The 13,345-nt window shown below is 36.7% G+C and overlaps 1 protein-coding gene across 3 annotated transcripts in view; it reads left to right on the top strand.

Moving 5' to 3' along the window:
- SLCO6A1 (solute carrier organic anion transporter family member 6A1) overlaps positions 1-13,345 on the top strand; it is a 113,908-nt gene that overhangs the window by 51,459 nt on the left and 49,104 nt on the right. For all 3 annotated transcript variants that reach the window (XR_004429713.1, XM_033179024.1, XM_033179025.1), the window contains exon 7: positions 2,065-2,209. Coding sequence is in view for 2 of the 3 variants with exons in the window: in XM_033179024.1 (XP_033034915.1) it covers positions 2,065-2,209 (145 nt within the window). In the remaining variant the exon portion in view is untranslated. The remainder of the gene's footprint in view (positions 1-2,064; positions 2,210-13,345) is intronic.

The following is a 13,345-nucleotide window of genomic DNA, read 5'->3' on the forward strand; positions in this document are numbered from 1 at the left end:
GTTATCTACTGCTGCATAATAAACTACCCTATAACTTAGTAGCTTAAAACAATATTAAATATATTTTGCTCATGAAAATACAATTTGGACAGTACTTGTCCCTCTCAACTATACTTGGGGTCAACTAGAGCAGCAGTCCCCAACATTTTTGGCACCAGGGACCAGTTTTGTGGAAAGCATTTTTTCCAGGGTGGAGGCGCTGGTTTTGGGATGATTCAAACTCATGGCCTTTATTGTGCACTTTATTTCTATTTATTATTACATACTCACCATAATGTAGAATCAGTGGGAGCCCTGAACTTGTTTTCCTGCCACTAGACCATCCCATCTGGGGGTGATGGGAGACAGTGACAGATAAACAGGTATTAGATTCTCATTGGGATCGCACAACCTAAATCCCCCGCATGTGCAGTTCACAATAGGGTTTGTGCTCCTTCGAGAATTTAATGCTGCTGCTGATCTAACAGGAGGCAGAGCGCAGCTTGGCTCCCTTGCCTGCCACTCACCTCCTGCTGCACGGTTTGTTTCCTAACAGGCCATGGACCAGCCTCTTACTCTTTCTACAGAGGCTGGGTATCCCTGAGCTAGAGTGACCAAAGTCTGGAGAATGGAACCATCTGAAGGTGTGTTTGCTCTATAGTTTTTTGATACTGTCTATTTGCTAGAATACCCACACATCTCCTCTGCATCTCTCTTGGGCTTTTTTACAACATGGTGACTGAGTCCCAAGGCAAGAGTTCTGAGAGTGTGAAAGATCCCAGCAGAAGTCATATTTTCATTTTATGACCCAACCTCAGAAGTCATGTAGCATTATTCGTTTTGTTGTGACAATTAGAAGGCCTTTCCAAGTTTAATGACCTTTTTATGCAGAAATGACATAGTTCTGGATGGGCATGCTAAACCATAAAGATTTCTTTGATAACTTTTAGAAAGTACAAGCTAAACGAAGAAAATGAAACACTACCATCATCGTGGTGGTATAGTCACTGTAGTGAAACCTGATACATTCTGGAGAACAATCTGGAGAAATAGTGGAATAAAGTATGCTAAATCCTTATGCCCTAGGAATTCCTTTCTTGGATATATACTTCTAGAGACACTCAATCATTGGATCTTAAGGTACATGCACAGCGATGTTTAATGTAGCCTAGTTTGTGATAGTAGGGAGTTGAAGGCAAGACAAATATTTAATCCTATGTGAATGAATAAATATGGAAGAATCACACTATGTAAAATTAGATAGCATTCAGAAGTTGAACTAGTTGAGTTTGCAGACTATGATGACACCTAACAGGTATGTTTAGGGCCAGAAAAAGAAAATTTAAATAAATTAAAAATATATAAACATAAAATAGCACTAAATATATTTTCAATGAGATATGCATAACCAAGGAAATACAGAAACTGATTTGAAAGTTAGTATTTTACTATCTTTTTAATTACTCTGTGTAGTATAATATATAACGATAAACCATCACATCTTAATAAGTCTTCTAAATAAATTCCACAAGTTTACCAAAATGCAAAATTTAAAAAACTTAATTCTTTGTATAGGTAGATTTCCAGGAGTAAAATATAAAACATTTTGCTCAGCCCTACTGGTTTTTCATGAATATTGCTTAAATTTTCTTTGTTTTGTGTTTTAGTTGAATAAAAAAGACTTGCTTAAAACAATAAGTAGACAAGAAAAAGTAAGGATAAATTCTAGATATATGGTTAATAATTTACCTATTTTTCTCTAATCTTTACAAAAAAAAATTCCAAGCCCATAAATAAAAATTAAAGTAGTATGAAGAGCAAATCAAAATTTAGATTGTCAAAAATAATCTTACTTTTATAGAATTTGTATATTGATGAATCATAGATTGCTGTTTGGATCTATCTTATCTATCTGTCTATCTATCTATCTATCTATCATCTATCATCTATCTATCAATTATCTTTTCAGTTTAGATTGGGAATGGTACATTTTTGTAGACAGATCATTAGCATTTCATTCTGTCTGTCTGTTTCTCTTTATCTAACAAAATAAAATAATTGATATATAACTTATTTTTATTTCAGATTCTGATGAAGAATCCAGTGTTAATATGCCTAGCTCTGTCAAAAGCTGCAGAAGTTTTAGTTATTATTGGAGCTGCTGAATTTTTGCCTATACATTTAGAAAGTCAGTTTATGTTAACACCCCCTGCGGCAACTATACTTGCAGGTAGAGTTACCTTCTTATTGTGTCATTTCAAAAATTTTTCATTGTCTTATTTATGTACTTATGAAATATGAAATACATGAAATAAATACAAATATAAAGAATTATATACCTAGGTATGATTTGTGCAAATTTTACAAATATGAGCACTTTGCCATCATAATGTCAATATTTTTGACATATAAATCCTAGTAAAACCTCTGTATTTCTCCTTTATCCCATTTATCTTCATTCCTTTTCACAGGTAATCACTCTTTTGAAGTCAGAGTGAATCATTCCCATGTATGTTTGTACATCTTTACTGCTTATGTGCTTGTCTATATACATCTATTTCTAAAATTTATGTATCACTTTATACATACTCTTCTGCAGCTTATTTTTTCATCAGAAATTATGTTCTTTAGATTTGTGTTGATCTATATCTATTTAATGCATTTCAGTTTGCTATTTTATTTTATGATTCTATTTTATGAGTATACTATTGTTTATTTATTATCCAGTTAATGGATATGTTGTTGCTCTCACTTTTTCTCTCTTCCAACCAATGCAGTAATGAATAGGTTTGTTGATATCTCCTTCTGTACATTTGTAAAAGTTGATCTAAGTTTAGACATTGAAGGGAAATTGCTATTGTGTACATTTACAATCTTATGAGATATTGAGAATTGGCTCTCCAAAATAGGTTGCAAATGCAATTAAATGTTTTAACGTTTTAGCATTAATGAGAAAGTTGTAAAGTAATGATTTATTTTAGGGTGTAAAAGGTAAAAGATGCATCCACTAATTTTTAGGATAACAAATAAAGTAGTAGTAAGAGACTATATTAATAGGAAAAATTTAATTAATTAAAAAAAGAAAGGAAAGACAGAAAACAAAAAGCATGTGGGCAAAATAGAAAACAAATAAGATGTGTAGAAATCCTGAGTGTAAATCTAAACCTTTTATGGAGTACATTTTTTTATAAAAGGCTTGTCTGACTGCAAATTGTCCAAAAAGCCAAAATAGATCAGCTTTCAAGGGCCATAATGACATATTTTTTGTGAGCACACCAGGTTTGGGGCACTCTGATTAATAGAATTGGTAGAACTTGAGGAGTAAATTCATTCCATGTATTTCTTATTGTATTAAATAAGGCTATTATTAATGGATTCCAAGCACCAGGTTAAGGCTACACGCTGTATTGACTTTAACCATCCCCTCAAGGTCCTGAATCTAGCCAGCTGAACAAATCCTTAAGCCATCAAGGTCTATCTTAAAAAATCAGGTGGCTTTCTCCTTAAGTTTCTCTACTGACCTTTCCACTTAGCCTTAGATATCAAAGTATAACAGAATACATTAGCAATTGCAAATTCTACCTTGGCAAGAATGAAATTTGGGGTAATTTTATCATCTATAATAATATTGATCAGTGAGTGAGGCTGACCAGAGTGCTTTCCAGGAATGAGGTGGTGTCATTGATTATTTTAAGTAAAGTCATAGATAAATTTTGCCCTATAGTTTCTAATTGCATTACCTATCATAAAGATGACTTCAGTAAGGCTGTGTATGAATAACATAACACTAATCTTGCCGGGAAGCTCCCCTGAGTAACTGAGCATAACTTCATTTTAGAGAAATTTCTAATCTTCGAAGAGCTATACGATCTGCTGGTGGTGATGTAAACACTTGATGATCTTTTATGACCACCCCATGTTCTTGAATCTATCATTTCCATTTGACAAGTAAGGCTTGTCAAATAGTTATGAGCCTGATTTAGTTCATCCCAAAATGAGAATGTAAGTTCACAAAGTCAAAAGATTGCTGTAAGTTAGGACTTTGGTTTTGATAAGATGGCAGTAGTAAGCTAGTAGTTGCTTTTCAAATGGTAGCTGATTTAGGGAGTCAATGAGTGTTATACAACAACAGCTGTTTCTGAATGGAGCCTATATCTTTTATCTAGAACCTCCAGTCCACGAAATTATCAGTCATGGAGATTTGTAGCTCATGGGGATCATTAAATTTCTAGCATCTCAAAGAAGAGAGTATGCCGCAGCTTGCTTACCAGCTTCAATGTAGATTTGTGAATTACACTCAATGTAAGTTAGCTGTTACAAAAGACAAGTAGAATGCCCAAGACCGACATCTACCATCTCTGACACCGAGAGTCCAAAGTGACATTAAGTTCCCTTTTGGTTGGAGGGAAATGAGACATTTTTTTTTTGCTTGACTTCCAGGGTAATTGAGCATTGTGAATCTGTTTGCATAGATCCGCAGAAACTTGATGTGCAGTCTTTTGGATTTTGTTGGGATTTATCAGTTACCCTTGCAGGTGAAGGCATGATAATACCAAAGTTAGAGCCATTGAGTCTGAGGCTTGAGATCCTCTAGCCAGCTGCATATCATCTATCAGTGAAAGGTTTAGGCATCAGAAGGTAATGGGAATCACACTAAATTCTTATGCACCTTCTTGTAGCAAATGGCAGAGCTTTAGCTACTCCTGAGGAATAACTAAAGAATATTACAGTATTCTTACTGTAAAGGTATATTTGTGGTTTTTTTTTTTTTTTTGAGACGGAGTCTCCCTCTATCGCACAGGCTGGAGTGCAGTGGCCGGATCTCAGCTCACTGCAAGCTCCGCCTCCCGGGTTTACGCCATTCTCCTGCCTCAGCCTCCCGAGTAGCTGGGACTACAGGCGCCCGCCATGTCGCCCGGCTAGTTTTTTGTATTTTTTAGTAGAGACGGGGTTTCACCGTGTTCGCCAGGATGGTCTTGATCTCCTGACCTCGTGATCCGCCCGTCCGGCCTCCCAAAGTGCTGGGATTACAGGCTTGAGCCACCGCGCCCGGCCTATTTGTGGTTTTTAAGCATGAATGAGAATTAGTCTTTGTCCTTGGGTGCCAATTGGATACAAAGGAATGTCTTGGCAAAGTCCAGTACAGTATATTAAATGTAATCAGTCTGTGTAGTAGATGTGGTTAATCACAATGTCTGAAACAGTCAAAGTTATAAGAGCAATAACTGAATTCAGCAGTAATTAATCCACTGTAAATCTCCAGCTCCAGCTCCTGATAACTTTTTTTTGTTTGTTTGTTTTTGTTTTTTTTTTTTTTGAGATGGAGTTTCACTCTTGTTGCCCAGGCTGGAGTGCAATGAGGTAATTGAGGCTCACTGCAACCTCCACCTCCCAGGTTCAAGCGATTCTCCGGCCTCAGCTTTCCAAGTAGCAGGGATTACAGGCATGCACCACCTCGCCCAGCTAATTTTGTGTTTTTTCAGTAGAGGTGGGGTTTCTCCATGTTGCTCAGTCTGGTCGCAAACTCCCGACCTCAAGTGATCTACCCGCCTTGGCCTCCCAAAGTGCTGGGATTACAGGGGTGAGCCACCACATCTGGTCCTGACAACCTTTTACACTGGCCATGATGTGTGTTGAATGAAATTACTGCATCTCTTGCTACCTCTGCTACCTTATATTCTCAAAGCTAGGACTTTCCTTTCTCCTTCTGGGATTCTACATTGTTTCTGTTAGACCCTGTGAGAGGAAACAGGGAGGCATGTTGGGTAGCAATTCATGTGTCCCATTATCACGTCTGAAGTTTAACAGCATTCATAGTATAATATTATAAAATATAAATACCAATTATACATTTAGAAATTGAAGCTACAGCATCAGTATATTAAGGCTACAACAAACATGCATTGAAATTGTCCAGAGTATCACCTACAAGCTTACTTCACATTCTTTCAGGAACAATGAGAGTTCAAAATGTATTCAATGCCTCATCTATGATTTCACACAGGAATTTTATTTGTCTTAGGAAAATCTTCCTAAGAGGGTCATAGCAAAGCTGCTTTATAGCAGTCAGGACACACTACAAAAAAATCTGAGGTCTTTTATTGTCTTAAAATGGATCCAAGATTGGCATGATAGACTGGAAGAGGAACTGGACCTCCAGTCAACTCAGCGATTGGCTGTTTTGTTTAAACAAGAAATTATGTACTGCACTTTATCATGTCCCAAGAAAATCAGCTAAAATGCTGATAATTCACCTGGTGTCTGCTCATAGTGGCTGGAATTTGTTTTTTCTTTTTACACTCAGGGTAATTGCACATTGCTGGAACTGTTATCTGTAACTTGAAAGCAGAAGGAATCTTCTAATAAGAAAAAAAATTAGAAATAGTTTTTACAGTGAGGCAGTCCTGAAGCTGATGGCCAGATTGACAAGGAAGTTTACTTGCCTAGAGAAGAGTTGATAAGACCTATGGCACTTTCCATGGAGCTGTCTTTAAACCTACTTCAGCCTGCAGCTACAGAAAGCCATGCCTCTGTTAGCATCCCATCATTGTTGCCAAGAGTGCTCAGATCTGTAATGGGTTTGAATTTCATCCTATCTGTAAACTAACAAGTTAACCTAACTTAGTTTCATGTGTGCTGGAAGAAGACACCAAACTTCTTGGTCAGAGATGAAAAAAGTTTATGACTCACAGCAATAGCAGTAATGAGAGTTCCTGCTAGGTTTCTGAGTTCCAATTTCCAAAGGGTGATGTGAAAGGAGGCCAGGTGACATCTGTACACACAATGAGTTGCATTACATGAAAGAAATTTTGAGGTTAGGGAACTCAAGTCTTTTACAGTAGGCAGTAATTATGCTTGTCTTTGGCTCCAGAGGGAGACATTATACTTGATAGAGATTGTCCAGAGGGGACACTCTCTCTGTCTTCCAAAATTCTAAGCAAAGTTGTCCTCTGCTCTAAGTGAAAATACTATCCTTATTATCCAAGGCTACTCATCATATAAATATCCTTGGAAATATAGTTCGGAACAAAGCAGTCAGTGCTTCTGCTTACAGAATATACAGAAAGTTCTCACCCAATAAATATATTAGTAGTTATGTTAAATATAAATAGTCTAAAGAATGTCAGATTGGGAAAAAGTTTCAAATATGTTACTAACAAGAGGCACTCCTTAAATATGGGAACATGAAAAGGTTGAAAGTGAAAGAATAGACAAAAGATGCAAATGCTAACCAAAAGAGAAGCTTTTGCAACTATAATAATTTTAAATACTATATCCTTCAAAGAACACAAGAACTATGACAACTCAAAAAGCTGGAATGTCTTCTTTCCTCCAAACAACCCACTAGCTCCCCCATGGAGGCCAGCACCCCAGTACTTGCTAGCACACTGCCACAGTCAAAAAGCATGCACTCTGCCATGCTGTCACTGCTGCTGTTGCTGGTATGTGCAAACAGGATAGATCCCATTGCCACTGCCCTACAAAGTGCTTTGGCTGCCACCATCCATTGGAGTGCTGTGACCAGCAGTCGAGGAGCACCTTGACCCCTCCAGCACAGCCTGTTTCTACCTTGAGGAGCCAGAGAACAAAACCAGTGCCCAATACTGGTCTCCTGGAGTTAGGCCACACAGTCCAAGAGTTCTGAGCTGAGGCTTTGCCTTCTAAAATCTTCCAGAAACAAAGCCAGTTGATTGAACCCACCTTCTACCACAAACAAACCCTCAAGGTCATCAAATAGAATAAAAGAAAAAAAAATCCAAAGGACAGGAACTTCAAGGATTAAAGGAGCATCAGCCCACAAAGATAAAAAAGAAACAGCACAAGAACTCTGACAACTCAAAAGGCCATAAGGTCTTCTTTCCTTCAAACAACCTCGCTAGTTCTCCAGCAAGGGACCTTAACCAGCCTTAGATGGCTGAAATTACTGAAATAGAATTCAGAATACGGATAGGAACAAAAATCAAGATTCAGGGGAATGTTGAAACTCATTCTAAGGAAGCTAGGAATCACAAAGTATACAGGATCTGGAAGACAAAGTAGCCAGTATAGAAAAGAACATAACTGACTTGATAGAGATAAAAACACACTATGAGAATTTCATAATGCAATCACAAGTATTAACAGGATAGATCAAGCTGAAGAAATAATCTCAGAGCTTGAAGATTGGGTTTCTGAAACAAGACAGAAAGAAAACATTAAAGAGAAAAGAATAAAAAGAAACAAACAAAAAGAACAAAAATATGCAATTATGTAAAGAGACCAAATCTACAATTCATGATCATCCCTGAAAGATGTAGGGAGGATGGAAGCAACTTAGAAAACATATTTCAGGATATCATCTATGAGAACTTTTCAACCTGTGTAGAGAGGCCAACATTCAAATTTAAAAAATGCAGAGAACCCTCACAAAGTACTTCACAAAAAGATCATTCCTAAGACATAACCATCAGATTCTCCAAGATCAAAATGAAAAAACAATGTTAAAGGCAGCTAGAGAGAAAGGGCAGGCCACCTACAAAGGGAAGCTTATTAGCAGACCTATCAGCAGAAACCCTATAAGCTAGACCTCTTAGCAGAAACAGCAGACCTCTCAGCAGAAACCCTACAAGCCAGAAGAGACTGGGGGCATATGTTCAGCATTCTTAAAGAAAAGAAATTCCAGTCAAGAAATCCATACCCAACCAAACTAAGCTTCATAAGTGAAGTAGAAATAAAATCATTTTCAAGTAAGAAAATTATGAGGGAGTTTTTTACCACCAGACCTGCCTTACAAGTACTCCTAAAAAAAAGCACTAAGTATGGAAAGGAAAGACCATTACCAGTCACTACAAAAATGTACTTAAGTATGTAAACCATCGACACTATAAAGCAATCATGCAAACAAGTCAGCATAACAAACAGCTAACAACATGATGACAGGATCAAATCCACATATAGCAGTAGTAACCTTGAATGTAAATGGGCTAAATGCCCCAGTGAAAAGAAAGAGTGGCAAGCTGAATAGAGAAGCAAGACCCAATGATATGCTGTCTTCAAGAAATGTGTCTCACATACAATGGCACCACTAGACTCAAAAATAGATGAAGAAAAATCTTCTAAGCGAATGGAAACTGAAGGGGAAAATGAACAGAAAAAGAAGGGGTTGCAAATCTAATTTCAGATAAAACAAACTTTAAATAAATATTTTAAAAAACAAAGAGGGGCATTACATAATGGTGAAAGGTTCAATTCAATGAGAAGACCTAACTATCCTAAATATATATGCATTCAACACAGAAACAACCAGATTTATAAATTAAATTCTTAGAGACCTTCAAAGAGCCTTAGACTCCCACCAAATAATAGTGGAAGACTTCAACACCTCACTGACAGTGTTAGAAAGGTTATCAAGGCAGAAAATTAACAAAGATGTTGAAGACCTGAACTCAACACTACACCAAACAGACCTGAGAGGCATCAACAGACCTCTTCACCAAAAAACACAACAGAATATACATTCTTCTCATTGCCACATGGCACACACTCTAAAATCAACCACAAAATCAGATATAAAACAATCCTCAGCGAATGTAAAATGACCGAAATCATACTAACCACTCTCTTGGACCACAGCACAGTGAAAATAGAAATCAAACTAAGTAAACTGCTCAGAACCATACAATTAAGTGGAAATTAAATGACCTACCCTGAATGACTTTTGGGCAAGTAATGAAATTAAGGCAGAATGAGAACAGAGATATAAAACACCAGAATCTCTGGGATATAGCTAAGGCAGTATGAAGAGGGAAATGTATAACACCATATGCTCACATCAAAAAGTTAGAAAAACCTCAACTTAAAAATTAACATCACAACAAAAAGGCTAGAGTAGTAACAGCAAACCAATTCTAAAGCTAGAAGAAGACAAGAAATAACCAAATCAGAGATGAACTGAAAGCGATGGAGACACAAAAAAACATTCAAAAGAACAGTGAATCCAATAGTTGTTTTTCTGAAAAATTAATAAGATAGATTTTTACCTAGACAAAGAAGAAAAGAGAGAAGATCCAAATAAACACAATCAGAAGTGATAGAGAGGATATTACCACTGACCCCACAGAAACACAAATAACAATCAGAGACTCCTATGAGCACCTTTACAAACATGAACTAGAAAATCTAGAAAAAATGAATAAATTCCTGGACACATAAAGCCTCTCAAGATGAACTAGGAAAATTAAATTCCTGAACAGACCAATAATGAGCTCCAAAACTGAAACAGCAATAAATAGCCTACAAACCAAAAAGTCCAGGATTAGATGGATTCACAGTCAAACTCTACCAAATGTACAAAGAAGAGCTGGTATCATTACTACCAAAACTATTCCAACAAATTGAGGAGGAGAGACTCCTCCCCATCTCATTCTATGAGGCCAGAATAATCCTGATTCCAAAACCTGGAAGAGACTCAACAACAACAACAAAAAAAAATTCAGGCCAATATCCTTGATGAACATATATGTAAAAATCTTCAATACATACTAGCGAATGAATCCAACTGTACATCAAAAGCTAATCCACCATGATCAAGTAGGATTTTTCCCTCTAATGCAAGGTTGGTTAAACATACTCAAGTTAATAAACATGATTTTTCACATAAATAGAACTAAAGTCAAAACCACATGATCATCTCAGTAGATGAAGAAATGACTTTCAATAAAATTCAACATCCCTTCATGTTTAAAACTCTCAACAAACTAGGTATTGAAAGAACATACCTAAAAATAATAAGAGCCATCTATGGCAAGCCCACAGCCAACATTATACTGAAGGGGGGAAAGCTGGAAGCATTCACCTTGAAAACCAGAACAAGGATGCCCCTCTCACCATTCCTATTCGACATAGTATTAGAAGTCCTGGCCAGAACAATCAGGCAAAAGAAAGAAATGAAGGGCATCCACATAAAAAGAGAGGAAACCAAACTATCCCTGTTTGCAAACAACATGATTCTATATCTAGAAAACCCCATAGTCTCGGCCCAAAACCTTCTTAAGCTGATAAACAACATCAGCAAACTTTCGGATACAAAATCAACATACAAAAATCGATAATATTTCTATATGCCAACAACAGCCGAGAGTCAAATTAGAAATGCAATTCTATTCACAGTTTCCACAAAAATGACTTAAATACCTAGGAATACAGCTAACCAGGGAATTTACAGATCTTTACAATAAATTGCAAAACACTGCTCAAAGAAATAAGAGATGACACGAACAAATGGGAAAACATCCCATGCTTATGAATGGGAAGAATCAATTTCGTTAAAATGGCCACACTGCCCAAAGCCGTTTACAGATTCAATGCTATTCCTATTAAACTACCAATGCAATTCCTCACATAACTAAATAAAGACTATTTTAAAATTCATATGGATCCAAAAAGAGCTCAAATAGCCAAGACAATCCTAAGCAAAAAGAACAAAGCTGGAGACAACACACTACCCAACTTCAGACTATACTACAGTAACCAAAACAGCTTCATACTGGTGCAAAAACAGACACATAGACCAATGGAACAGAATAGAGAGCCCAGAAATAAGGTCATACACCTACAACCATCCGATCTTCAAGAAACTTGAGTAAAACAAGCAACGAAGAAAGGACTCCCTATTCAGTAAATTGTGCTGGTATAACTGGCAAGCCATATGCAGAAGATTGAAACTGGACTCCCTCTTTATATGTATACAAAAATCAACTCGAGATGGATTAAAGACTTAAATGTAAAACCCAAAACTATAAAAACCCTAGAAGACAACCTCGGGAATACCATTCTGCACATAGGAACCGGCAAAAATTTTAGGACAAAAATGCCAAAAGCCATTGCAACAAAAGTAAAAATTTACAAATGGGATCTAATTAAACTTAGGAGCTTCTGCACAGCAAAAATACTATCAACAGAGTAAACCAGACAATCTACAGAATGGGAGAAAATATTTCCAAGGTAAGCATCTGACAAAGGTCCAAAATCCAGCATCTATAAGGAGCTTAAAAAAACTTAGAAGGCAAAAGAAAGTCCCATAATAAAGGGGGCATAGGACATAAACAGCCACTTCTCAAAAGAAGACATACATGTGGCCAACAGTCATATGAAAAAAAACCTCAGTATTACTTATCATTAGAGAAATGCAAATCCAAACCACAACGAGATACCATCTCACACCATTCAGAATGGCTATTACTAAAAAGTCAAAAAATAACAAGTGCTGGCGAGGTTGAAGAGAAAAGGGAATGCTATTACACTGTTGGTGGGAGTGTAAATTAGTTCAACCATTGTGGAAAGCAGTGTGGTGATTCCTCAAAGAGCTAAAGACAAAACTACCATTTGATGCAGCAATCTCATTACTGGATATATACACAAAGGAATATAAGTTTTTCTATCAGAAAGACACATGCATGCATATGTTCATCACAGCACTATTCACAATAGCGGAGACATGGAAGCTAAATAAGAACACAAAGAGAACAATAGACGCAGAAGCCTACCTGAGGGTGGGAGGTGGTAGGATGGAGAGGATCAGAAAAATAACTATTGGGTACTAAGCTTTGTACCTGGGTGATGAGATAATCTGTATAACAAACCCTCATGACGCATTTACCTATATAACAACCTGCATATGTATTCCTGAACCTAAAATGAAAGTAATATGTCCTTTAGCAGCTTATACAATTTTTTTCTTTATTCTTGATGTTATGAAGATTTCCTACCTTCTTATCTGTAAGGGTGACTTTTTTATTGCTTCTCAGTAGTTGGAGTGTACATTTATTTCCAGGGCTAAAATTTCATTAATTATGTAAATGTTTTATCCTCAGCTGTAATTTTTCAAACATTGTTTTTCTGGTATTACTTGTATTGTTTTTCTCACAACTGCTATAAGCCTTTTTGTGGAGCTTATTTATTTTTATTATCTTTTTTTCAAGAACTATTTTTTGAGCAATTTTAGATTTACAGAAATATCTTGAAGATAGAAGATAATATAAAGAATTTCTGGCCAGGTGTGGTGGTTCATGCTTGTCATCTTAGCACTTTGGGAGACTGAGGTGGGTGAATCACTTGTCAGGAGTTCAAGAGCAGCCTGGCCAACAAGGCAAAACCCGGTCTCTCTAAAAATACAAAAATTAGTATGGTGGTACAGTGGGGCATGAAACCGGGAGGCAGAGGTTGCAGTGAGTCAATACTGTGCCACTGCACTCCAACCTAGTGACAGAGCAAGACTCTGTCTCTCTCTCTCTCTCTCTAAATATATATATATATGGATATATATATTTATATATACACACAGAGAGAGAGAGTTTCCATATGCTGTACACCCAGTTTCCCCTTTTGT

Source organism: Trachypithecus francoisi, unplaced genomic scaffold, assembly GCF_009764315.1.
Source record: "Trachypithecus francoisi isolate TF-2019V2 unplaced genomic scaffold, Tfra_2.0 Lachesis_group2, whole genome shotgun sequence".
Classification (NCBI taxonomy): domain Eukaryota; kingdom Metazoa; phylum Chordata; class Mammalia; order Primates; family Cercopithecidae; genus Trachypithecus; species Trachypithecus francoisi.